This window comes from Chlamydotis macqueenii, chromosome 5, assembly GCF_036417535.1.
Source record: "Chlamydotis macqueenii isolate bChlMac1 chromosome 5, bChlMac1.mat, whole genome shotgun sequence".
NCBI classification, from domain to species: Eukaryota; Metazoa; Chordata; class Aves; order Otidiformes; family Otididae; genus Chlamydotis; species Chlamydotis macqueenii.
The window spans coordinates 70,385,928-70,411,947 of record NC_141560.1 but is presented as its reverse complement, the minus strand read 5'-3'; the positions used below and the strand labels follow the sequence as shown (position 1 = coordinate 70,411,947).

General features: G+C 48.3%; 2 protein-coding genes and 1 long non-coding RNA gene across 7 annotated transcripts; all 3 read left to right on the top strand.

Moving 5' to 3' along the window:
- The first annotated feature begins 6,731 nt into the window (after positions 1-6,731).
- On the top strand, positions 6,732-7,670 carry LOC104486365 (olfactory receptor 5AS1). Its single transcript, XM_010129036.2, has one exon. It carries the CDS (start codon positions 6,732-6,734, stop codon positions 7,668-7,670), a length of 939 nt encoding a protein of 312 aa, XP_010127338.2.
- Positions 7,671-10,291: 2,621 nt separating this feature from the next.
- On the top strand, positions 10,292-20,860 carry LOC147600628 (uncharacterized). Of its 5 annotated transcripts, none has more exons than XR_015258633.1 (4): positions 10,292-10,404; positions 11,719-11,910; positions 15,310-15,549; positions 20,549-20,860. It is a non-coding gene; the product is annotated as an uncharacterized LOC147600628 (long non-coding RNA). The 5 variants fall into 5 exon arrangements; XR_015258632.1 differs by lacking the exon at positions 10,292-10,404 and adding an exon at positions 10,423-10,661; XR_015258634.1 differs by lacking the exon at positions 11,719-11,910 and having other exon boundaries at positions 10,302-10,404; positions 20,549-20,850.
- A 425-nt stretch (positions 20,861-21,285) lies between these two features.
- FTH1 (ferritin heavy chain 1) lies at positions 21,286-25,695 on the top strand. The gene is made up of 4 exons (XM_086750265.1): positions 21,286-21,560; positions 23,370-23,516; positions 24,260-24,385; positions 25,356-25,695. The coding sequence occupies exons 1-4, from the start codon at positions 21,450-21,452 to the stop codon at positions 25,518-25,520; spliced, it is 549 nt and encodes a 182-aa protein (XP_086606391.1). The 5' UTR covers positions 21,286-21,449; the 3' UTR covers positions 25,521-25,695.
- Positions 25,696-26,020: the final 325 nt, after the last annotated feature.

The following is a 26,020-nucleotide window of genomic DNA, read 5'->3' as shown; positions in this document are numbered from 1 at the left end:
CTGCCTGCTGTGTCCAGCCCCTGTACGTCTGTGCCCCAAGAGCGAGATACTGCCTCTCCTGGGGCTCCCCTTCACTCATGTGGATACATTGCAGGAACACCCCTCTACTTCTAAACTTCCATGGACTCCAGAAGAAAACACTGCTCAGCCTAACCCAGGTATGAAATATCCCTGAGTATCTTCAGTATTAAACCCTGTTCCTTTTTCTTCATAAGATTTTTGGTTTTAGGGAGAGACCCTGGTGTTCTGCTCCATCCCTCCCTAAAGCTTTTTTTTTTCTGTTCCCAACCCATCACATACAGGAGAAGCAACCAGGAGCTCTCATTCTATGAGGTGTGTGCATTTTCTGCTTTCTCTGCATGGCCGCATGAATAGAATGTTCTCATGCAGCTTGATGTCCAAGCTGGCTATGGTGAAATAACTGCATTGCTTACACCTGCCATGCGGTTGCATCTCTTCCCCAAAAGAATTTCTAAGCTGTCAAACCCAGTTGTTGGCAGAAGCGGTCATAAATACATAGCTCATTGCTGGGAATATAATTAATAAGAGGATGGGACCAGCTGTGGTGGTCAGGCATGGAGTTCCTTTCAACATCTCCCCTTCTGTCATTGTCCCCTGCTTGTTCTGCCCTCATTAGCCATGATGCCTCAGTTTCTCCACCGTTGTCTCCTCCCAAATAAGTGATCTGCTCTGATCGCTTCCCAACGTTCAATCCAGTTCTGCTACACTTGCATCTGATTTTGCTGTTCCAGGCAAACTAGGTCTCACATGGAGTTTCTGGTATGGTTCTTCTGGCTTTGTGAGGGTCTGTTCCCCAAAGGGTGCCCAACGCTTCCCCTTCAACCATCTGCCCATCTCCAGCACCTCTGGTGCCCTCCCAACCACTGGTGCAGTCTGCTGTTCACCACGCTGCTGTTAATTCGACAGCTCCTCACACTTACTTGTCACATCCTGTGGTTTCTCATGTCACGTAGTCTTTCTCAAGTAGTCTTTCACGGTCTAGTCAGCAAGTTTGACGTCAGGCTCTGGACTGGTCATCCTCCTAAATCCCTTTTCTAAGATGAATATTGTGTCATGGGCGTGTCTGAACCACTCTGTTTCTGCATGGCTAACGTTCGTGTCCCCAATTTTGTGTATCTAACAGAAATGGGCAATTCATATTTATTTGTCTCCGATGGCATCATTATCAAAGGGGTGAAATCCGTAACTCCTAAGGCAATTTTCCCTAAACGTGGTGCAAAGGAAGAGCTTCCCCACAAGTATTTTGAGACAAATGTTCTCCTTTTCTCTGCTGTTCCTAAGGGCCTCAGCTGATGGGGCGTGGTCTGGCGTTGGTCCTGCTAACGAGTAAATATTTGTGGGTGCTGATCTGTCATCTTGGATGACATTTGCTATTTAAAACCACAGCTGGGACTTGCAGATTTTTTTTTGTCTTTTAAAAATAGATGGGTTTTCTATATCAGCAAATGGTCCTATAAAACAAAACCCCTTCCTTTCAGACCTGCACAAAGCTAAACTGTCTTCAGTTTTATCGAAACACTGAGTTCCTGTTTTATCCAAGTTTGTGGTCAGCTTTAGTATAACCAATAGAAAGGTCTCTCCTTCAAGATTGTTTTCTTGGCCGCTCCCCACCAGCGACTCCAGCGGTTACCAAATCTGAATGGTGACCTTCAGCCAAAGATGTCACACAGAACCGATCGCATCAGCCACGCCTGATGGCTGAACCTTCTCTGGGGAGCGCACACACATAGCATTCATTTATTTGATCTTAAAACAGCGCTGCTCATTAGTCACGTTAAACCTGGCTTCTGCAAAATCACACTACCATGCCAATTGGAAATGTTCCTGGTTTCAAACACGTTACCCCAGGTTTATTCTTAGCAAACACCCATGAGGACCTGGATCTCCCGTTTTCCCCATCATTCCCTCTTGACAATCCACCAGAAGGACTAAATCATGTGAGGGAAGCTTCTCAGTCTGAAAAAATACAGCTCCTTTTGAGTGACACAAAGGACAGCATGTCTTTAAGTAGGGGGTTGCATGCAGGAAAGGGGTGCACGTGAGGCTTTGAGTATAATTAGTGGGCTTAAGAGTAAAACCAGAGTATAGCTACACGCTGAGAGAGGAGAAAGAAGGCAGTGGCTCACTGTGTCTTGTAGCAATGACATAAGCACTTGGGTCCTCATGATTGCTGTCTCCTGTTCGCTTTTAGTTTAAACACTCAGCAGCCAAACAGAGAGAGAAATTCAAGAACGGCCAAGTTTATTTTGTGTAGTTTGACACCCCTTTACCAGTTTGATTTCTAAAGGAAATGAGAACATCTTCTAGGAGTCTCTTGAGAGCATCCTTCACCTCCATGTTCCTCAGGCTGTAGATCAGGGGGCTCAGCATGGAAATCACCAGAGTGTGGACAATGGACACCACTTTGCCCCGGTCCAGAGAGCAGAACTGGGGTGGAGGTGCATGAAGAGCATGGTCCTGCAAAAAAACTGAGACTGATGTCAAATGCAGAGCAAGCTTTGTGTCTGCCCTCTGAGGAGCAGATCCTCAGGACAGCAATAAGGATACAATTGTAAGAGACAACAACGAATATCAAAGCAGCAATGGTGAAAAGCACATGTTTGTGCTCCAGTGGTGCTGGAGCAGGGAAGTTTCAGGAGCGGAGGAATGTCACAGAAGAAGTGATTGATGACATTAGAAGTGTAAACTGAACACTGAGCCCACAAGAACTTCTTCACTCACAGTAGCTACTACGTAGCATCCCACAGCCAGCTAGATGCAAACCTTTTGAGATGTGGTGGCCATGTGGAGCAGAGGGCTACAGACGGCCACGTACCAGCCATAGGCCGTCGCACAAGCAGGTGACACTCGGTAATTACACAGACTCCACAAAAGCACATCTGGGCTGCACACCCTGGCAGAGGGATGGTTTTCCTTCAAAGAAGCTCACTAGTGTTTTGGGAGCAACCACTGAGGAATTACCGAGGTCTACCAGAGAGAGGTGGCAGAGGAAGAAGTACAAGGGGGTGTGGAGTAGAGATTTAAACCTGATTAACACAATTGTGCTGAAATTCCCCATCAATGAGGTGATGTAGATAAGCACAAAGAATGACCTGCAGCTCTCTAATATCTGTGGTATCATGATATCACAGATTTAAAAAAAAATCAGCTCAGGTCAAACCAATTTTTGTCTCTGTCTGCATTATTTTTTTTTGAACTTTACTTTTAGCATTCCTTATATGAAAATTCATTAATTAGTTTTTTACTGTTGCACAGACCGCAATTATGTGCATTTTGTGTGTACGATTTTAAGTACAGAGTAAGGATGTAGAATAAAACAGCGACACAACAGTCTGTCGAATTTTATAATATTTCAGGCTACGGATACATTTCCTACCTTGGAAACTAACATTTTAAAAGTTGCTTTATTTTCCTCAGGAAAGCTGGAGGCACAATGGCATTTACAGACTCCATGACTACAGGTCCAAGCCGTTGGCACGTTCTGCCCCTCTCCGCCCGGCGTTGACTACAGATGAGGCGGTGTGCAGGGTCTGCAGGCAAGGTCTTCACCATCAGCCTTCACCATCAACTTCCCTTCAGTGCTGTACGTGTTGCAGAGGGGTCTCATCGAGTGACAGAAGGGTTTCAGTCTGTTGAGGTCTTTGTTTCAAGAATACAGAGCTCACTGGGGAAAAAAAATAACAATGATGAAAAACCTTCAGAACATAAACAGAGGATTCGTATTCCTCTCTAGGTCATGTTATTTATTTTGACAATCAGTTGGCGTGTTCTTCTCGTGTTGTTTTTACATAGATGATGTTTACTACAAGCTTGTTAGTTGGAGAATAAAAATGTCGAAAGATTTACCCAGGTTTCCTCACAGAAAAAGACATCAGCTGCATATTTGTCAAACAAGATAAACATAGAATCACAGAAGGGTTTGGGTTGGAAGGGACCTTCAAAGCCCATCCAGTCCAACCCCCCTGCAAGGAGCAGGGACTTCTCCAACCAGATCAGGTTGCTCAGAGCCCCGGCCAGTCTGGCCTGGAATGTTTCCAGGGATGGGGCATCCACTAGTGAAGAGCAGTGGAATGGAAAGGAGTTTTTTTTTAATTGCATTTGTCCACCTAGACAGCTGCTTGATGTTCTTAACTTGATTCACTGAACAGCTTTAGGTCAATTAATATCACAACTCCTATGAAAGAACAAGGATTAGCAACTTAAAAAAAAAAAAAAACCAAACAAAAAAAAACCAAAAAAAAACCAAACACCCAATTGAAACTAATGAAAGTAGGGAGATCAGCTACTGCTTAATATAAGCAGTAGGGTAACCCTTTAAACCGTTCTACATCTTCCTCTGGGTACCTAATTCCTGTACTACGTCATCTTTAGCTAGTGAGAACCAGCCCCTTTTAACTTGACATGATCATAATCACCTTAACAAAAGTTCTAATGATTGCCTGAAGTTCATTTTCTAAGTTTCAATGATCACATTGAGGTTCATTTGATTCCCCCCCAAAGTGATTGCTTCAAGGTCACAGTGGCCCTGTATCCATGACTCCTGATAGTGATCCGGATTCAGAATGAAGATTGGGACTCCATTTTGCCAAAATGTCCATCCTCATTTCAGCCCATTTTGATGCCTTAAAAAAAAAAAAATACTGTTTGAGTTTTCAGTGGAAGGAAATACTAGCAGCGTTTCCAAGAGTGCTCAGGCAATAACAGTAGCGCTTTAATTGTTTGTTCTGCTCCTCCCTTGAGAACATCGTGGTCTCGCCTGTCCAAAAGGAAGATATAAAATCTGTGACGTTCCCCAAAGAAATGTTTCCTGCACCCAGGAAAAAAAGAAATCTTTACGTAGCAGGTAAGTCTCCTAATGCGTAAAATTTCCTGCCTTTCATGGGGTTGTGTAGAAATTGTCCTAAGTCAGTTGCCTTGTTGACTGAGTGAATTTCAGACACATGAAAGGAGAAGATTTCATCTTATATCTTTTATCATATATATAATCATGATACAAGAAAAGAAAAAAAAATAATTATTCATATATCTTTTAAAAGGGGGGAGATTATTTTTTATTACTTTTTACACCTAAAATACTGATCTGGGAACTGAAATCTCTTTGCAGGTCTTCATCAGAGACCACTGAATTTTTAGCAGCTGCTAGGATTTCTGTGCCTTAACTTCTGAGCGTGATCAACAGCTGAAAAATAGGGAGAAACAGCCACACGTGCGTAACCATGGAGTATTTTTCAGGGCAGAAAGGCTCCTTTTTGCTCTCACCAAAAATCTCTCAAATTGCCTGCGATAGTGCCAAAATAAATGGTGATGTTGCACGGTCGCTGTTTAGCTGGCCTTGACTAAAAATAAAACACAACTGAAATTTTGTGGAACTCATCACCTCGTTCTAGGAACGGAACCGGGGGATCTATGTCGTGAGCTGCACCACCCCAGAGATGAGGAGTAAACCATCACATCCAGAAAATTATTCAGATTTTAGGACGCACCAAGCCTTCACCAAGAACGAAGGATCTTTAAGAACAAGATCAAACAAAGCCATCTAATGTGAAATTCATCTAGCTCAAGCGTAACCATCTAAAATTTTGGCTGTGAATTTATACCGCTCATCCAGGCTCGCTTCTCATCAACGGACGCGCGCCCAGCTAGGACAGGGTGCAGCCCGCCCGTCCCTCCGTGACGGTTCTAGACGGAGCTGAAGGTGATGTGCTCGGACCAGCCCTTAGAAAGCCAAACACAGGTGAGAGCTGTTGCAACTGAAGCGCCTGGAAACGCCGCTGGGAACCGCAGCCCTGCTTTCTGAACTCCCAGACCCTACCGTAACCATCTAGTATCCCATCTCGAAGGAATCAGCTTAGATATTTTTTTTTTTTTTCAGGAACGAAGCCATTTCTGCTTTGTCGGTGCCTTTGTCCACAAAGCATTGATATTTTCAGGATTATTCAACCGACTTAGCAGTTCTTTTACGAGATGTCCTTTGATAATCCTTATATTTCCTGTAAACGTAAAGGTGAGCAGGATAACATCTGCCCTGACTAGAATTTATACTGGCATCAGCAGAAACGTGTCTTAACTTTTGCAAAGTTCAGTTAAATTATGCACTATTTCTGGAAAGGCAAAATTAATACCCAGAATTAATTTTCTAGGGGACTTAATAGTTTCAGGCAAAAAAAAAAAAAAAGTGGGGAAAATTGCTTGTAAAATCTAAAAATATTTGTGTTTGAATATTTAAAAACAATATTAATGACTTTATTCTCATCAATTGCTTAAGAATTAATCAGCCTCAGGAAAATAAATCCACAATATATTTGTAAGAAATCCCAGAATGAGATGCAATAGTTAATTTCATTTTAAACTCTGTGATTTCCGCTTGTTCCAAACTAATTATGTCTTTTTATTTTTAAAACAATCTGCTTCTGTTCCAGCATTTCAATCCAATTTTTTCCAGTGTTCCATTTCCCTGCTGAGCTCCTATTTCCTATACACGATGCAATACGTCTAACATACAGGAAGGAACTCCTGTGAATGTCCTCCTAAGCTTTCCTTCCAACGGCATTGTCCGAGCCACTGGTTTCCCTCTCTGATACTGGTGAGATGCTTACATTTCCAGTACCTCTACCTTGTGAAGGGTGTAACGTGTTTGTGCGTCGCTTACCCAGGACTGGCTGATCCCCTGACCGACCTTACCCGTGCGAAGCCAAACACAAAGCGATGAAATGCCTGAAGAAAACTGCACCACGCTGACTGAGTTCATCCTCTTGGGTTTCACCAACCGTCCGGAGGTGGAGGTAGCTTTGTTTGGGCTCTTTCTACTCATCTATGCCACCACTTTGGTGGGGAACGTTGGCCTCATTGTGCTTGTCCAGCTCAATGCCTGCCTCCATACGCCCATGTACTATTTCCTGAGCAATTTATCTTTCTTAGACCTTAGCTGTTCTTCTGCCATCACTCCCAAGATGCTGGTGAGTCTGTTAGCACAGCAGAAGACCATCTCTTTAATTGGCTGTGCAACACAGCTGTTTCTCTTTGCCGCCTTCGCTGATGCCGAGTGCCTCATTTTGGCTGCGATGGCCTATGACCGCTACGTGGCCGTCTGCCACCCTCTCCTCTACACCGTTGCCATGTCCCGCAGGGTCTGCACCTCCATGGTAGCTGGGGCTTATCTCAGCGTGGGTCTGACCTCGCTGGTGCACACGTCTGTCACCTTCACGTTGTCGTTCTGTGGCTCCAACGTGATCAACCATTTCTTCTGCGACATTCCCCCGCTGCTGGAGCTCTCCTGCTCCGATACGCGCATCAACGAGGTTCTCCTCTTCGCCCTCTGCGGCTTTATCCAAACCAGCACCTTCCTGACCATCGTCGCCTCCTACACCTGCATCCTCAGCACCATCCTCCGGATCCGTGGGGCTGATGGCAGGCACAAAGCCTTCCACACCTGCACCTCCCATCTGACGGCCGTCGCGTTATTCTACGGCTCCCTCCTCTTCATGTATTTGCGGCCCAGCTCCAGCTACTCGCTGGATAGAGACAAAGTCATCTCTGCATTTTACACCGTGGTCTTTCCCATGCTGAACCCCCTGATTTACAGCCTGAGGAACAAAGAGGTGAAGGATGCCCTAAGGAGAACAATAGAAAAAAGGGTGTTTTCTCAGTGATTTTCTTAGGAGTGAAAAGATACAACGTGTTTGTGGTGCAACACACAATAAAAATACAAGTGATGGGATCCACTTGACCAAATTTGTGGATGAGAAGCTCAACATGAGCAGGCAATGTGCCCTTGCGGCCCAGGTGGCCAACCGCATCCTGGGCTGCATCAAGAGAAGCGTGGCCAGCAGGTCGAGGGAGGTGATTCTCCCCCTCTACTCTGCCCTGGTGAGACCCCACCTGCAGTACTGTGTCCAGTTCTGGAGCCCCCAACACAAGAAGGACATGGACCAGTTGGAGCAGGTCCAGAGGAGGCCACGAAGATGATAAGAGGGCTGGAGCACCTCTCTTATGAGGACAGGCTGAGGGAGTTGGGGCTGTTCAGCCTGGAGAAGAGGAGGCTCCGGGGAGACCTGATAGCAGTCTGCCAGTACCTCAAGGGGGCCTACAAGAAAGATGGGGAGAGGCTGTTTAGTAGGGCCTGTTGCGATAGGACGAGGGGTAATGGTTTTAAAATAGAGGGGGGTAGATTTAGATTGGAAATTAGGAAAAAAATTTTTACAATGCGAGTTACAGAACACTGGAACAGGTTGCCCAGAGAGGTGGTGGATGCCCCATCCCTGGAAACATTCAAGGCCAGGCTGGATGAGGCTCTGAGCAACCTGATCTGGTTGGAGATGTCCCTGCTCCTTGCAGGGGGGTTGGACTAGATGACCTTTGAAGGTCCCTTCCAACCCAAACCATTCTATGATTCACTCTTATGAGGACAGGCTGAGAGAGTTGGGGCTGTTCAGCCTGGAGAAGAGGAGGCTCCGGGGAGACCTGATAGCAGTCTGCCAGTACCTCAAGGGGGCCTACAAGAAAGATGGGGAGAGGCTGTTTAGTAGGGCCTGTTGCGATAGGATGAGAGGTAATGGTTTTAAAATAGAGGGGGGTAGATTTAGATTAGAAATTAGGAAAAAATTTTTTACCATGCGAGTTATAGAACACGGGCACAGGTTGCCCAGAGAGGTGGTGGAGGCCCCATCTCTGGAAACGTTCAAGGCCAGGCTGGATGAGGCTCTGAGCAACCTGACCTAGTCAGGGATGTCCCTGCTCCTTGCAGGGGGGTTGGACTGGATGACCTTTGAAGGTCCCTTCCAACCCAAACCATTCTATGATTCTATGATTCTATTCTAAATGGAGGTGACTTGCTAGGAATCTCTGCATCCCAACTAGCTTCCCAGGTTCGTTTGGTAATCACTGCAAAAAAAAAAAAAAAAAAGTAGTCAATGTAGAAAATGATTCACCTCATCATAAAACAGAAGCCCAGGTCAGATGGATCCCGTCCCAGAAGGACGTCATTCTCCTCACTGTCTGTAAAGGGAGACTGTCCTAAACGCAGCAGAAAGTTATATTTTTGCAGGTAACAATTATTGGGGCAACTCTCAAGCAAAATCTTTTAAAGGAAAGTCCAGTTCAGATAATTACTACACCTGGGTGTGATTGCACGTGTTAAATTTGGAAAACTAAATGCTTTTGTACAGCAGAAAAGAATTCTGTTATTTGGCAGCCAGCTCTGCCGTGTCCTCTGTAGAGAGAGGAATCTCATCTGCTCACAGTATCGTTTTATTGCATTTTTAGGACTGGAATTGTTAAGGTTTCACCAGGCATCCTGCCTGTTCCACTCCCACCAGACATCTCTCATGCTTGTTCTCATCCTGTGTTCTTACCTTGAAGATTTTACTATTTGTTTATGTTTCCGCCTCTCTACCACAAGCCCTTGTTTCCCTTTTCTTGGCACAGTTACTTTTTTATTTCTGCTCTATTGTGTCACGAAACACTTGCTGGTTACGGTATCGGCAGTGCCACGGTGTTACAAAACGCACACGTCAAGACACACTTTTGTAGTGCACTGCTGTCTGGATTCAATATAAACAAATATTAATTATATCTTGATTAATAGACTGACACAGCATGGGTGCACTGGACCCTTTTTTTTGTGGGTTTTCCACTTGGTGGTGTCTGTAGAAGCCGTTCTAGTTGTCCTTGCCCGCTTCTTGTCACTCTCATCTGCAGCTGAACTATGAGTTTCCTAACCCCGACGTTTGCGAGCCCAGGAAACGCTCCTGTGTTCCCCCTCGGCCCCTGGGAGCCCGTTCCTGCGGAGCGGTGATGACCGAGACGGGGAACAACAGGAAAAGTAAAGATGAGGGGCAGGACCGTGAAGATAAAAGCGGAGCAGTCAACAGTTCAAAGTCCAAGCAGCAGCAGCGCTGTGCAGGCCGCATCCCACCGCCGCGGACTACATTTCCCAGCATGCTTGGCGCCGGCGGTGACATCATCACGCCGCGACACACGGCCACGCCCGCGACAGTACTAGGTGACGCCGCAAAATACCCTGCAAGTCGCCAAAGTGACTCTGAGAGCTCTACGCGAGCCGGCCCAGCCAGCCGAACCGCGGAGGACTCCGCACAGGCCCCCGGAAGCGGCCACGCTGACAGCGGCAGCGGGAGGCACCGCTCCGCTGTCAGACTACATCCCCCAGCATGCTCCGGGGCAGCAGCGCATGCGCCACGCGTGCCCCGCTCACGACGCCTTCTGATTGGCTCAGCTGGGAGATCCCTCGCCAGCAGCGCCCCCTGCGGGCCGCGCAGCGGCAGCGGAGGACGGGGCTCCCCTAGGTGGCGGCTGGAACGCGCAGGCTTCAGCGGCCTGGCCAGGCCCGGCCCCACCGCGGCCTCCGCCCGCCTTCCACAGCGCCGTGTAAGCTCCGTCCCGGGCCCTAGGCCTGGCCTCTGCTACCCCGCTGTTGCCTGGAGGGAGGCCGGGCCGGTAGCCGGTGGCTGGGCTGGTAACGGGGCCCGGTGCCGGGGCGGGACAAGGCCCGGTGCCGGGGCGGTTCCCGCTCTGCCTTGCCCCGCTGTCCTGGCCCCTCTCACTCCTGGTCCTGTTGGGTGAGGAGGCGCCTGCGGGGCGGGTGCTCGTTTGTGGGTCACAGGAGGTCCCTGCCGCTTGTGGGGGTGAGTGGCGGGGCTGGAAGGAGGGGAAGGGCAGTTCAGCGCCGTACCCAGCGGCGTTATATTCTGTTATACCACATATCCCTTGATTTGCGGTACAATCTTGCTCAGGATCGTTTCCTTCCTCCCCTGAGCTGCGCTGACACAGACAGCAGCGGCCTAAAGCTTGTAGGTGGCCGCCTGGTTCTGTCCCCAGACTGTGTTTGCTGTCATGAGAAGCGGAGGTCGCGCTGAGCCGGAGGAGCCCTGGGTCACAGGCTGGCATAGGCTTGAGAGCAGGGAGATGCCGTGATGTTACAGACAGCCTTGGGCGGTCAGACGAGGTGGAACTGTCGCTCAGATTGGTTCTGCCAAGGGAAAGACGACTCAGATGAGTTATGACAGACGTGTACAGCTTGAGGAAGCAGAGCTAATGTATATGAAGACCAACAAAGTGGAAAGTACTTATAGGAAAATGAGCTGTCTTGCTTTACCATGACAGGATTAGGCAGGTGTGTTAGCCCTGCAAATGGTAATGATACTGGCAGGCACTACTGGCAGTTGGCAGCTTTCTGTTGTCCTTCCTCCCTCCCCCAAATTCTATTAAATCTTTGCATTTTGAGGGGAAGGGATCAAAATGGGAGGAGGAGGGGTGCAGGGAGTCCCGACCGGGTTCTCAGTGTGCCAGCTGCGGACTGCAGTCCTGGTGCTGTAAGGAAGATGGAAACGTTAGCAAAGTTTCTGATATCTTCCTCGAGAGAATTGGAAAGGACAGTGTTCTTTGCAAGACAGCTGAACTCTGAAATGAAAGCTAAGTGCTGCAACCTTTCACGTATCCCTTGATTTGCGGTGTAACACAGGGACAATGAAAAAAAAAAGATGCTTTTACAAATTTGCTCTTGGCAAGTGAACAGTGCCTTTCTCAGTTTGGCTTTTGCAGATGTCAGACAAAACACGTTGCCTAAAAATGAAATGTTATCTCGTTCTCAAGAAGGAAGATGAATAAAGGTCATGTGCTGGTCAGGAAAAGATTGTGTCTGCTTCCCAATTCCTAGCCCTTAGGGTCTGGTTGCTTTTGTAGGTGCTGTTGCTCAATCCTGATGCTCCCACCTAAGAAGAAAGCAGAAACTGGCTGAAACAGAGAGAGATCTGTCTGATTATGGTTACGGGTGATGTGGGGAAAGGGGTAGAACTCTCTCCTACCAGTTGTTTCTGGAAGAAAGCACTTCTGAAGGACTGAGTACAAGAAGAGAAAGTTTCCAGTTGATTTAAAGTAATTATTCTATCGCTTTCCTTTCCTGTTCCTCAGTCTCTCTGTGCACTGGTGTTTCGGACGCTGGATGTGGCTGTAGAAATAGAGTCTCAGTCCCCTTCCTTCATCCTTTTCAAGCTCTTCAACTTCCAGCCGTGTTCCCAGCTTGCCAGCTTCCTTATTGTGGGCCTCTGTGCGGCTGTGACACTGGGATGTGAGTATGGGCCAGTTCAGGCTGAAGCAGTTTAGGAAATACTCCTTTCTCCTGTACGGAGCCACTTGTGGATTGCGCTGCTTTTCTGGCCTCTAGAGCAGAGCGCTGAACCCTTCCCACCTAACGAGGTTTGTGATAACACAGAGCCTCGCAAGCAGGACTAAGCTGATGATGCCGAGGAGAAGGGTTTTCAGTAGAAAACTGCGCGTGGATGTTCTTTACTAGGCTGGCAATCACGGTCCACCCCTGTTCATCTTGAAATGTTCACGTTTACGGGGAGGGAGGTAGACCCTAGTGACTCCAAAGTCTATGAAAGGATGAAGAAAGCAGAGAGGAAACACAGGCTTTTCTTAACAAGTGAGCTGCTGGGCAAATAAAGAGGCTAGAGAAGCGGTGGGGATGTTTTGCAGGGACTTCTGTGCTGCCCCAACGGCTCTCAACAGCAGCATCGGCAGGTATCACCTGTCTGCTGTTTGGACCGGTCAGAACTGCTTGGCAAAGCGCACCTGCGCGGTTCTGCCTCACGGGTTACCTTAGATCCAAAATTTTTTTTTAACAGGGCGGTGGGGCAGCCTTTTCCTTGTCTGCGGAGCCGAACTGACTGAGCTAAGAGGAGCGTGATGAGAGTGGGAGTTAAACAAGCACGAGGTTTGACGGCAGATCTCTTTGGCCCTCGTTTCTGAAAGCGAGGCGCTGGGGATCGTGAGAGAGCAAGGGCTGGGGTGCAAAATCCTTGCTGGGCAAGGACCTGGACTTGACACAGCACCTTCTCCAGGGGAGCTGGGCTATAGAGGCCGGGGAAGAAGCAGGAATTGCTGATGTCAGGCAGTCTTCGCTGCTAGTGAAGCCTCGCTGAGGCTAGGGATGCAGTGGCTTGTGAATTCCAGTAAAAGGCTGGTAGGTTTTTTTTTGTGTAGTCATGCTGAGCCGGTTCATACAGCTGAACTTTACCGACGAAGTTTCCTGGATTAAGTAACCATGCTGCAATTCTGGCTTCTTTTTTCTTCCCAATCAGAAATTATGTTTTACATGGTGACCTAAGTAACATCCGCGTGGTTTGGCATCTGAGCCGCTCCCTCCGCCATCCTGTTATTTTTGCTGATGTCAGCCCGTTGCTCAACCTGCACCTCCTGACTGGAGAAGCGCTTCGTAAGAGAACTCGCTGCAGCCGCGTCCCTTTGGGGCGTGATTTAACATCATCGCTGCTTCTTGGTGTCCTGGCACCTTGGCCAAATTCTAGGCGTTCGGGCTTTGTCGTTTCAGCACGAGTCGCTGCCTGAGGAACGGCTGGGAGCTGTCTCCTCGGCGTCTCATCTCCGTCTGCCCCGCAACGCCGAAGGTCCTGAAGATCCCCGCTGCCGTCGGAGCGCATCACGGGCCTGCACTGACTCACCCCCGTGAGCGCGGCTGTGCTTGCCTCCCGTTTTGGTGTTGCTTTTGAAATTTTTCTTGGCTAACACACACTGGAAACTTTAATTTCATTCTGGTGGGATGGCGCCAGCCAGCAGAAATTCAGATGGCTTGTCTAACGGGAAGTTATCTGGACCAAATCAGGCACAGGATTTACAGCCCATGCGTTTTGGGAACAAAAGTCTTGGCCACAGCAGGTGTGAGGAAGCATCCTCTGCTCTCAGGGAGGGTGTGTGTTACCTCTCAAGGATCTGGCTGTGGCATTTGAAGCAATTCCCTTCTGTCTGCTCCCCCCTTCTGCTTCCCAGTGCTGTGGAGCTTGGCCATCCACCTCAGCACGAAGGCATAACCCGAATGCTTGAGCTGACCTAGCAATCTGCTGTCCTCCCACCCTGCAGCTGACTCTGGAGCTCGTTAGATCCATCTATTGGCCAAGCCAACCCTAGAAACCATCCCAAAATGGTTGATTTTTCCTCCTCTGTTAGGTTCATGAGCTGAACTGGCCTGTAGAGACCCCGATGAACACTGAAGGTAGTGTGGGGTAAGCAGGGCAGCTGGAGGCAGGGAACAGAGGCAGAGAAGGTGTGCGGGTGTGTGTCCGTGTGCGTGTGAGGAATGCAGCCTCCTCTTTTCAACAGCCTCAAGCCGTGTGGCTGTTTCAGCTGCGTGGTAAACTTTACTCCGCGCCTACTGCTGTCCCGTGGGTTGTGTCCCTTTCACAGTGCCTTTTAGGAGCAACCAAGAGCATCAAACAAAAGGCAAATAGTCCAGCGTGTGCTAAATTGGTGTGGAGCGGAAATCTTTCTTGTTTTTTTTTTTCTTGTCGGGCTGGAAAGTTCCTGATTTGACTGGTTTCAGTCTTGGTCGTCGCTGCTGATTTAGACAGGTTTTGGGCACTGTAGCCACGCGTGACTGAGCAAGCCAACTTAAAACACAGAGCAACTGAGGGGAGGGACTGCTTGGACCAGGCAGAGCATTCCTCCGGCTGTCTTAAACCCGACATGAAGCTGGCTGCTATCCTAAAAAAGTCTGAGAGCCAGGCTGATAATAACAGCTTTTAGTGGGAGGACCTTTCCGGCACACTGACCAAAAACACGGGGCAACATCGGCTGGTGGCCAAGGTTTAAGAGGCTAGCGGCCCGCCTGGGTTTAACGATTCTTCCTAGCCCGCTGGTGGCTGAAACGTTTCGATCTGTGGGCATGGGCCAACATCTGCCAAGTTGAAAACAACGACTTATGCGTGGTCCTCAGATCTGATCCCGCGTTAGTATCAAGGTCAGGTCTTGCTCCACTAGAGCCTGCTGACTATTTTCCCCATTTTATTTCTCTCTCTGTCCAGTGTCTTTGCTTTTTTTTTTCCCCACAAATGCCATGGTGGAATAAATTTGAAAAGGGAGAACCAGGTTCTAAGGGCTTGGGCCTCCTTTCTCCCAGTTTGCCTGGCACGTGGGGCAGCAGCGGTTACGGCACGGGGAAAGCAGCAGCAGATCACTTCCCCACCAGCTGCTGCTGGTTTGTGGGAAGAGCTGTGTCCAGGTCACCCAGAGATGACTCCGTGGGGGCAAATAACTCTGCACGTCAACACCAGCTGGCTGCTCCACAAGCAGATCCAACTTGAGCCCCTTGAACTGCTTTTAAATATTTTTACCCTGATGTGTCAGAATTATATATGACAGCAAGCATTTCCTTCATCGCTGGGGAGTTACTGCTTTTCACCAGGTTCTTTGCATTCTATGGTTTGAACTTCAACATTGGTGATATTTACATTGGAATTTTGTATTTGTCACCCTTAACAGAAAGGGCTATTGCAAGACATTGAAGTCAGAGAAATAGAACAACGTCACAGAGTAGATGGCCCACGACAAGAGGTGACACTGGATGAGGAAGATGATGTGGTGATTATTTACAACAGAGTACCTAAGACTGCCAGCACATCCTTCACAAATATTGCCTATGATCTTTGCGCAAAGAACAAATATCATGTTCTACATATCAGTACAACCAAAAATAATCCCGTTTTGTCTCTGCAAGATCAGGTAAACTGCTGCTTTTGGGATGTCTTTATTAAACATGGGGCAACTATAGAAAACTTCTTTGCTATTGCAAACTTATGTGATCTGATGGAATGAACTTTTATGTCACATTTTCCAATATAAATGAGTTCTAATGTGTTTATGTTTTTTTGGTAGAGAACTAATATTAAATATTATTAAATAATAAATTTAGGTTTTTGCTGGGGTACTGGAGGTGGTAAGTATCTATTTATCAGACAAAAACAAAGGTGAAAAGCAATACAGCTAGGGCACAAATGACCTTTGTTGTTAAAACTGTAAAAGTTTATTATGTTGTCAACTGTCTCCCTGTTGGCTGTGTAATAATATTTGCCTGTCATCTCCATCTGCAGTGAACGCAGCCTTACGAGCCTTCCTCTCTGAGTAGTGCAGGAATTGTGCCATGCTGTCAGGGCTATACTTCTGTCTTTGGCACTAGGTTTGGCTGGGTCTCACAGGTTAGACCCTAATCCTAACCCTAATTCTTTCCTTTTTTTTTTTTTTTTTTTTTTTTTTAACCCTGATGGCGAGGGGCTGGACGTGGCTTGGGAGGAAATAACGCCCAGCAGGCACGGTGTGCAAGCGGGTGCGCGCGCGCAGCCTGAGAAGTTGTGGCCGCATCTCAGCTGCGTGAACCGCACGGGTGTTTCATGTTTTCAGTGTCCCTTTACGGCACAGCAGGAACCAGCTTTTCCCACAGACTCTCAGAAAGCTCCCTCTGCTCTCTGCTTGCCCTCACCAACCCATGTCTCACCTCAATAGAAAAAAATCCCTCCAGTTCTTCTAAGCCACTAAGAGGATCCAATCTCGTCACTTCCTCTAAAAAAAAAAGCCATGAACTGAGTTCCTGGAGAGACCTGCTCAACAGCAGCACTTCGGAGGTGTCCCTCCCATCAGCACGTCCTGCCCGAGAGAGATCAGGACACGGGCCGCTGCGTGTTTTTGTGGTGGAGCTGGCTGCTTTATCGGGCTGCTGCATGTTCTTTAAGCCGGCGTTCAACTGCCAGTTCCCTGTAAAAGCTTGTTTCTTCTCATCGTGCTTGAAAGCGTTTGTCCGCCCGCCCCTTTTTGGGTGGCTAAATTTAAAAGCAAACACCACCTACTCTGGGAGGCTTAATGCTGTGTGATGTCTCTTCAAACTTGATGGCGTCTGCGTATCCCGCTCAGAATTAAAGCTGCCCGATCATTCGTGAAGGCTTGAACGCTTCCCAGTGTTTTGCAGGGGAATTTGTGACAGGAAGGGGATTTTTGGTGTATTGAGAAATTTCCCAGTGGTTGTTGAACTTCAGCTGAGTGGTTCTATTTGCAAGCACTTCCCCCCCCCCCCCCCAGTATTTGAGGAAAAAGTTAAGTACAACAGAAATTTGGAATGAAAATGATACCCGCCCTCCACCCCTCGTTTTTAAGACTTTGTAAATCTGAGAGGGGGGTAAAAAAGTGGATCACGCTACAAGAGGATGATGACAGTGCAGGAAATGCTGTGGACTGTGGTCTGTGGTGGAGTGTCAACATTAAACTAACTGTGGCTTTTGTCACTTGGCAAATCTGGCTTGTGAAGGGTACAGCGTGTCTGCTTGGTGCGCAGGCCGTCGCTGCAATCAGCGCTGCTTTTCAGTCACAGGTTGTGGAGTCGGGCTTTGAAGGAGGTTAAATGGGGCGGATACAGGCTTGTGAATTCACCCAGTTCTGCTGCTGGCCGTGCCGGGCAGATGGAGTTATTGTATTGTTACCAGCCTCTTGCCTCTAAGCACATTTTTGGAGGAAGAAGAAGAAAAATGAAGTTAAACGGGTATTCTGAACAAATTAGAGAATTGTGATCTCCTGCAAGATTTCATTTAGACTGACTGTGTGCAAAAAAATATTCCAGAGAGAGGAAAAAAAAAATAACACAACTTAGAAAACGTTTTTGTCTACCTAAAATGGGTTTTATAGGACTTATCTACAAAATCCTGTAGTACAGACTGCTAGGGATTATTTCGTCTTTGGGATTTCTTTCCTGTAGCAGAACAGCTTAGCGTTCAGTCATCTCCAAAGCAAATTTCCTAGAGTAACTTCAAATATTCCTTGGCTTTCTGTCTTAGGGCTGCGTTTCCAGGAACTGGCGGTTCTGCGTAACCCAGTCATTTGCATTCTGCGCCGTAAGAACTCGGGAGAAACCTCTTGCCTAAAACCTGGGTTTCCCACATGTAGAAATTTGGGCACCTCAAAGAAATGACTGGAAAATTTCCACACCGTTTTGCCCAAGGAGCTAGAGGAGGAGTTTGCAGTTAACGGCGATTCCGTTTTTAGGATATCTTCCAGAACAAGTGGGACCCAGATGTTTTTAGTAAACAGCTTTCAAAACTCACAGTTGAGTTCAGTGTCAAATTTCCAGGCATGTGATCAACCTCAAGCCAAGTTTAGGGTTGCTTTTGTGTTTACGTAAAGTCTGTGAGCTGAATTACACAGAAGTTTGTGGCTGGAAGGGAAGTTCTCCATAACAAATATTTGAGTGAATGCACAGTTTATCTTACTTTACAGGACTTTGAGCTTTGAAAAAAAAGGTTACTGTGTTGTTATTGATGTAATATTTGAGTCACATTCGGGTCTCTCTTGCTCAATGGATTTGCAACAATTATTGCTTTTTAACTCCGATCTGTTATTATTCTAGCCATTAAACTCGCATGGCAAAAAGCAAGCTCCCAAATTAACAGCTATGGGCCAGGCTGGGACTCTGGGCCAGGCTGGGACCCGCTCTGACAGACACGTGTGCCACTCTGCTGAGATACTCTGAGGTGTCTGCAGAGTCTCGGTGGATTTTCCTGCATCTCGGTGTATCTTGGTGGATTTTCCTGCATCTAGGTGTATCTTGACCACTGCCCACCAGTTCTTTGACTTAATCATCTTCTGTGTATCTATGGAGACATTCATCCAAGAAGCCTGGATTATTTTTGCACGCTTAAATTGTCCTCTCCAGCTGTCACACCTAAGCATTCCTGTCCCTAAATTGGCTGATGTTCGGGTGTGCGCTGTGTGTGTGATAGCTAAGCTGTAAACAAGAGAGCTCGCTCCGTTGTTTCTGACGGGATCTTGTCCAAGGGAAAACAGAGATTGTCTTCAACAATGTGAAGCTTGTGTAGGAAGACAATACATTGATTTGTGCAGCATGCTCCTACTTCAGACCAACGCAGCAGCTGAGAGCCGACGTGAATTCAAAGTAGCGTTGCGCATGCTGAGAGGGTGGATCAGTCCCTGGGCAGCCGTGATGTTCATGTGTAAAAGTGGACTGAAAGAATTTGGATTACCAATAATGATCAGGCATGCAATTAACTAATAGCTACTGAAAATAATGAGGTAGGAAGTAGTGTGTGAAGCATTGTCAGGTGCAAAAAATGAGCTTGCGGTTACTGAATGTGAATGTTATTTGATGGGAAGTCCAGTCTGAGTACGGTAATGCTTTTAGCAGGCTTCTTCCCAAGGATGCTTGTAAATGCATTCTTCAGGACGAAAGCCACAACCCAAGCCATAGGAAAACAATATGAAATAAAGTCAAAATTAAAACACAACGTGACAGTAGTTTGAGAGAGTCGGTTGCCTGGGTATAGCTGAACCTGAACTCTTGCAAGACCAGAGTGCTGAACGCTCTTCATGGTGCTCACCAAGATACCGCGACGCCTGGCCGTACAGCCCAGCGTGTCCCGTTGGGCCACGTAAATCTGCTGTCATCAAAGACAATGTGTATCGTGCAACTTGCAAGCGATCCACTGGTGCACAGCCTTTTCATGGAACAATGTAATGAGGACTGGAAAAAAAAAATAAAAAGCAAGAGCTTGCAAGCTATAAGCTGCTGAGCATTTTTTTCTCATGGTTCCAAGTGTGTCTGTGTCAGTCACAGGCAAAAAGGTCAGGTGGAAAGAGAGCACAAAGAGCAAACATAACGTAAAATAAACGGTTTAGTGTTTTGTAGGTTCAAGGTTAGACTTTCTGTTATACTGAGAAACAGAATGCGATGAACGGCTGGTGTAGAGCGTCGAGTTCTACACGAGTCTGCGCTTCAGGAGGACAACTCCTAACTCCTGGCAAGCCTCTTCGGCCAAGCGCAAGGTTTGTTTCAGGGACCTGCAAGCTGGTGCAAACTACAGTATGAAAACGGTAACACAAGTCCACTCAGCAGTTACAGCTTTTTTTTTTTTTTTTTTTTTTTTTACATAAGCACTTACGTGGGAGGGGAACATGAGATTTGAAATGTACCTGGCAGCCTGCTGAAGCGATGGGCATGACCCACGTTTCGCTTACAGATCTTAATTGCTTCTGATGGTTAACGGACAGAAGCGACAGAAAAAAGTAAAAGAAAGGAAGCCATAGGCTGCCCGCTTCCTCCAGGCGTTCACAGCGCCTCAAAAAGTGCCGTTACGCTGACACAAGCCTCGTGCTGCCCTTTACGCACAGACAGGCACCTGTGCAGTCACGCACGGGAAATCACACGTTAAGAGGCTTCAAAAACCAAATAAAACTTTGTAGAAATAGCTGGTTAGAGGAAAATCGGTTTAATCTGAGTTTACAGGCTCAGTAACTTGTAATATTTCCGATGAATTTCAACATTAACATAGTAAAAGCCGAGATTTTGGGAGCCCAATGTTACGGGATGATCTCAGTTTAAGTAGGACGGGCCTAGCCCTCAAGGTTGCACTTATAATCTGCCTAAAGCAAAAGAATCCAATGTTTATTGAAAATAAACGACTGCACAAACTGAATGCCTGTGGCAGTGCTAAAAGCAGCTGAAATAATCATTATCAGAAGGCTCCATGTTCTCTGTTTGACCTTTGATTTCTCAATTACTTCTTTATTATTCAGCATTATGTTTGAACTGACTACAGGCCGGTGCCTGTTAATAACTCAGGACAACTTTGAGGAGTTGAGTTGAGTTTGTTCATTCGTGTTTAGCTGGCTCATCAGGCTGACGAAGCATTTTCACCTTTATTTAATTGTTTCTTGGATTTCATAGAAGCATTTTTGAGGCAGAATCCAAAGGAGGGCCTGGTCACTGAAAGGAAGAAGTCTGGAAACTCACACTGAGTCACCATCTGCTTTACTGGGGCCAGTAGCTGCTGTTGACACCCAGCTGAGCTTTTATACTGGTTTCCAGTCCCAGTTAACCACTTTCAGAGTAAGTGAAAGGAGACAAAAACCCATCCGCTACACCATGAATGTCTTCCTTCCCAATGGAGGGAAGGAAGCAGCCCCTTAAGCAGCTCAAACGCTGACTGTTGAAATTTAAAAGCTCTATCGCTGTTTTTTGACGGCGAACAAACCCGTTCCTGCTGCGATGTGCGCGGTGCCACGAGGTGCTTGGCTCTCCGGGCCCCTTGTCCCAGGCCTGCTCCCTCCCTGCGGGGATGGGAGCCCTGTGCCACGGCCTCCATGTTTGGGCTGGGACGGGGCTCGGTTAAACCTGGGCGCGGGAATTTTGGCAATTTTGGGGTGAAAGGCTGGGGGGGAGGGGGGGGTAGGGCCGCCATTTTGGAGGCCGTCGTTCTGGGATGGGGGGCGCGCGCTCGGGGGCCCCGCCCACGGAGGGAGGGGGGCGGTAGCGAGGCACGCGCCGCCGGGGGGGTGGGGGGGGGTGCTGAGTCACGCTGGGCTCAGCAAGAAGCGGGGCGGGGAGGCGGGAAGCCCCGCCCCTCAGCGCGCGCGCAGGCTCGCGGCCCTATAAAAGGGCCGGCGCGGGGCGGGGGCCGCTCAGAGCGCGTCGGCGAGGCGGAGCGGAGCGGGTTCCTGCTTCAACAGTGCTTGGACGGAACCGGCCGCGCTCGGGCCCGCCGCCCCCCCCCCCCCACCCCCGATCAGCACTCACACCACCGCTACCGTTGTCGTTAGCCACCGACTCAACCTTTTAAGGCAACGCCATGGCTGCGCCCCCTTCCCAGGTGCGCCAGAACTACCACCAGGACTGCGAAGCCGCCATCAACCGCCAGATCAACCTGGAGCTCTACGCTTCCTACGTGTACCTCAGCATGGTGAGCGGGGAGGCCGGGGGGTCTGCTCGGGGGCTTGTCTGCCGTGAGGGGCCTGGGTGGAGGGGTAAAGGGAGGAGAGGCCTGCGGCCTGCTGGTGGGGAGGGGGCGGGGGCGCTTCGGGCCTACCTGGGAGTGCCGGGGTGAGGGGGCCCACCCGGTGTGGCCTCTCCCGGGCCTGCCCTGTGTTTGGGCCCTGGGAAGCGTCCCTCTTGTGCGAGGCCTGCCTGAGGAAGGGGGAGGGAAGGCATGGAGGCTGGGGGGAGGGCTGGGTGGGTAGCGGTGCGAGGGATGGGCCTGGCAGAGGGATAAAGGCGTAGCCGTGGGGCTGGCTCCCCGCGGAGCGAGGAGTTGACCGGCTTGCGAGGACCAGGGGGGCGCGGCGGGGGGTTCCCGGCTGCCGGGCGGTGCCTGCGGGCACAGCCCCGCTCCTCCTCCGCTTCCTCCTCCTCCTTCGGCCTTCCCCTGGGGGTGGGGCAGCCGGTTGTTTTCTGTAGGTGAGGCCTTTATCTCGCTGGCGAAGTTCAGTTTCACGTTAACCGCTCTCAGCCCGTTGCCCTTGGCGGGCTCGTTATCAGCACAGCTCAGCAGCTTCCAAGCGGCTCTGCCCTTGGGGCTGGGCTGGATAGCAGGAGTTGACTAACGAAGCACTTGGCACCTTTCCCACAGGCTTTCTTGTCTCTGAGGCAAGGTTTTTTTTTTCGCTTATGGTTTTTGAGGTGAATTGGTAGGAATCCGTGGTTTCCTTGGTGCTGTGCTTACATGTCTCACTTGGCACGAGGCTCCCATTTCAGCCATAGCTGAGATGAGTAAGTTTGGTCCAAACTGCCGCTCTGACCTCTGTGCTGCAATCCTGGCACTCTAGATGTGCGGGTGACTTGAGCCTGCCTGGTGACCCTGTTGTGACATGTAGGTGTAGAACTTTACAACTTGCTTGTGCGTTACTGTGAAGGTCTGAACCTCAGCTACGAGGTAAATGTAATTTTGTTGGTGGAGGGTAGCGGTGCACAAGCACCAGTGTCTTGCCTTGAACCTCCAAGCTGCTACTTTAAGAGCAGAGGATTCTGTAGTAGTTTGTCTGGTAAATAACTGGCAGCTGATACAAAGCTTCCCATTGAATCCTGCCGAATGGCTCTGACCAAAGAGTAAACAAGCTGTGTGGTGGCTTCTCACTGCTCTTACTGTTTTTTGGGCTTTTGGAAAAGATGATCTTGTATTTGCTGTTCAGTATGTATTTTAGTTCAGTTAAGCTGGATTTTTGTTTTCTGATATGATACTATCTTTTTTTTCCCCAAAGTAGAAAGTGTACTTCTTAGTCTAATCCCTGATAAGCCTAAAAAAAGCATGGGAGCTTTATTGCACAAGTGCCATAAAGTCCTTGGCCACCCTTAACTGGTATTGTGAGTCAGAACCTTCACTTGTGATCGTTGTAAACAAACTTGGGCAAACAAAGAGAGCAGGGAACATTTCTCCTTCTTGGAAAAAAGCTGTTAGTCTGCTGTGTTTCAGGCGTTTGAGGGCTCAGAGGAACGGGTATCTGTGGAGTTTTTTGTATCTTCAGAACTGAACTACAAATAACATTTGTCTCTCAATGTTCATGGTAGGGGTACAGGTTAAAATTTAATCCTAGTCAGGAGACTAACTTGCTAGTAAGGGAGGAGTTTGTCTCAGTGCCACTGCTGACCTTGGCTTGGCCTCCAGCCATCTTCAAGTAGGGCTGATAGGCATGTCTGAAATCACAGTACGGCCTTGGCTTTGTGTGGCTGCTGGAGTGAGACTTGGGGTTTTGAGCATAGAATTCTTGTTTTCCAGTCCTACTACTTTGACCGGGACGATGTGGCTCTGAAAAACTTTGCCAAGTACTTCTTGCATCAGTCCCACGAGGAACGCGAGCATGCTGAGAAACTGATGAAGCTGCAAAATCAGAGGGGCGGACGCATCTTCTTGCAGGACATCAAGGTGAGCAGTGGGGCTGTGGGTTGTCCTGTCTAGTGCGGAACTAGACTTCTGCTCTGTCTCCAGGCTGGAAGGGGACAAATTTCCCTGTGGGTCCTCTCGCAGAAGGAGCAGCAGCTGACAGTAAATACATACTGCATTGCTGTGATCTGTGCGTGGCACTCAGCCCAAAATCTAGAGATGTGCAGTAATTTGATAACTTGTGCTGATCAACGAATAAAAAGCGCTTCCTGTGTAAGAAGAGGATGCCTGGCCCTGGGAGGTTTGCTGTGTGATGAGGGTAACTAGAACCCAACTGATTCATCTGCTGTAAATTTAATGGCAAGAGTGTTTTCTACACTGTTTTGTGGAGAATTCTTGACTCGCTTGCGTTGGGGAATATGAAATTTTGAGCTTCCAGTTGCTTGTTATGACTCACTGCAAGAATTTCTAGCGCTGTTTTCTTGAAGTTGCTTTAATTAGATTATTCAGAACAACAGAAAGTAAGCAATGCGGTAGGGCCAGTTTAGTGCAAGAGAAAAACAGCAAAGTAAGCGATGGACACTTGAAGAATTCCCTTGCTTACCAGTAAGTCTGAGTACTTACAAACACCGGACTCTATATGAGGCATGCCATATGTGCCAAGTTTTTGAAGATGCCTCAATGCCTGAACTTGGTCTAAGCAGGCTTTGAGACCGATCTAAAAGACTTTGCTCCCTAATGGTTTGTACTTACAGAAAACGTGGTTATGTGCTTTCCCCTTCTAGAAGCCCGATCGTGATGACTGGGAGAACGGACTGACTGCAATGGAGTGTGCCCTGCACCTGGAAAAGAATGTGAACCAGTCGCTGTTAGAACTGCACAAACTGGCAACTGAAAAGAATGACCCACACGTAAGTGGATGCTGAAGCTGAGAGAGTGGCTGCGCAGTGAGGGGGCTCATCTGTGTCTCACTCTGTGGGCCTGGGGGCGAGTTGTGTGTGTCCCTGCTCTTCCTGAAGGTGGAAGGTGGGTGTGAACTGGTGGTGCAGGGCCCAGGTGGCAGCCTGTACCTTAGCAGTTTTGTGGGGTTATTGACATCTTTTTTCCAGGAGGATCAGTCACAGTGTGTTAGGGTGGCTGAGGCCTGCTTAACAGAACAGCAGGTGCATTGCTGTGTTCAAACCCTTCTGTTGCTGTCAGGTGAACAGCATTTTGAAGAGAAAAGGAGGAATGTACTAAGCTCTGTGGAGAAGGCTTGCTTTTATGGGGGATGAGTTCTAACTTTTAAGCCAACGGATACCTGGAAGGCTTTTGGCCTGGGATTTTGGAGTCACTTCTGAATGCTAAAGGCCCTGACACTTCAGAACAGTGTCTGAAAACACAGATTTCTTCGCAGATGGAAGTTATTGGCAAGGCTGCATTGAGACTTCTTAGTATCAGGAAGAGACTAGCATGTGTCTGAATCAAAGTGTCCTGCCTAAGTTAGAGGGACTTCTTTTAAAAGCAACAACATAGCTGGACCATTCTACAGGTGTAAATCCTCATGGTCATGAACACAAATGCTGTGCAGTGAGGGCTTCGAAGTACGTTCAGAAACTTCGCTGTTGCTTCTTGTAGTGAAGAAGGGGCACTTTGTGAGCTGACACTGTTCTTGCAGGGTTCTGGAGCAAGTGTGCCTCAACAAGGCTGCCTCACTTTGGTCCTGCTCTGGCATTGCTGAGGCAAAACTAAAGGCTTCTTCCCATCGCGTATCTTCTGCAGCTTTAAAATTGTCATTCTGCATCTTCTTTCGCTAGAGAGGACTGGTAGGATTTCAGAGGCTGGTTCAGCAGGATAAGCTGTGTTCAGGCCTAAATGTAAACTCTTTTGTCTCCCTTTCAGTTGTGTGACTTCATTGAGACTCACTACCTGGATGAACAGGTGAAGTCCATCAAAGAGCTGGGTGACCATGTGACCAACCTGCGGAAGATGGGGGCACCGAAATATGGCATGGCAGAGTACCTCTTTGACAAGCACACCCTAGGGGACAGTGACAATGAGAGCTGAAGTCTTGCCCAGAGCCGCCCTGTGGGTTTCAGTGGGACTTCTACTTTACTGTCCAGCCATGCATGCATCTTCAGCTATCTAGATAAACAGTTCTCACACTCTGTACCAAATATCGCCCCTCTTTTCTCTTGTGTTTTGTGTACTGCCCTCCATCCAATAAAGTGACTTGGTTCAAGTTGGCTTTTTCTCTTTCTCTCGGGAGCGAGAGGGCTGTGCTTGCAGGATTGTGCTCATCGTCTCTGTTGTGACGGTCACCTTAAGCTGGGGCACGGATAAAGGAATATATTAGAGGGATTGGATTTTACTTAGTGCTTCTATAAAAATGACTTTCTTTTCCAGTCCAGTGGGATCCACTGCAGGAATGGCTCAGTGACTAAAGTTGTGATTTAAATGCCTTTGCCACTGAAGCTGTTGCTGCAATAAATGCTCAAGGAAAGGAAGGCTGGAGCATCTGGGCTTCCTGAGTTGGTCCCTGTGAGTTGAGATGGGGGTGTTAGTGC

What these genes read in the sequence shown, in the direction of transcription:
- FTH1 (XM_086750265.1), top strand. Translation starts at nt 21,450, where the DNA reads ATGGCTGCGCCCCCTTCCCAGGTGCGCCAGAACTACCACCAGGACTGC. An exon ending in CCTACGTGTACCTCAGCATG is followed by an intron (nt 21,561 to 23,369) that starts GTGAGCGGGGAG and finishes CTTGTTTTCCAG; the next exon opens with TCCTACTACTTTGACCGGGA. An exon ending in CTGAAAAGAATGACCCACAC is followed by an intron (nt 24,386 to 25,355) that starts GTAAGTGGATGC and finishes TCTCCCTTTCAG; the next exon opens with TTGTGTGACTTCATTGAGAC.
- LOC104486365 (XM_010129036.2), top strand. Translation starts at nt 6,732, where the DNA reads ATGCCTGAAGAAAACTGCACCACGCTGACTGAGTTCATCCTCTTGGGT.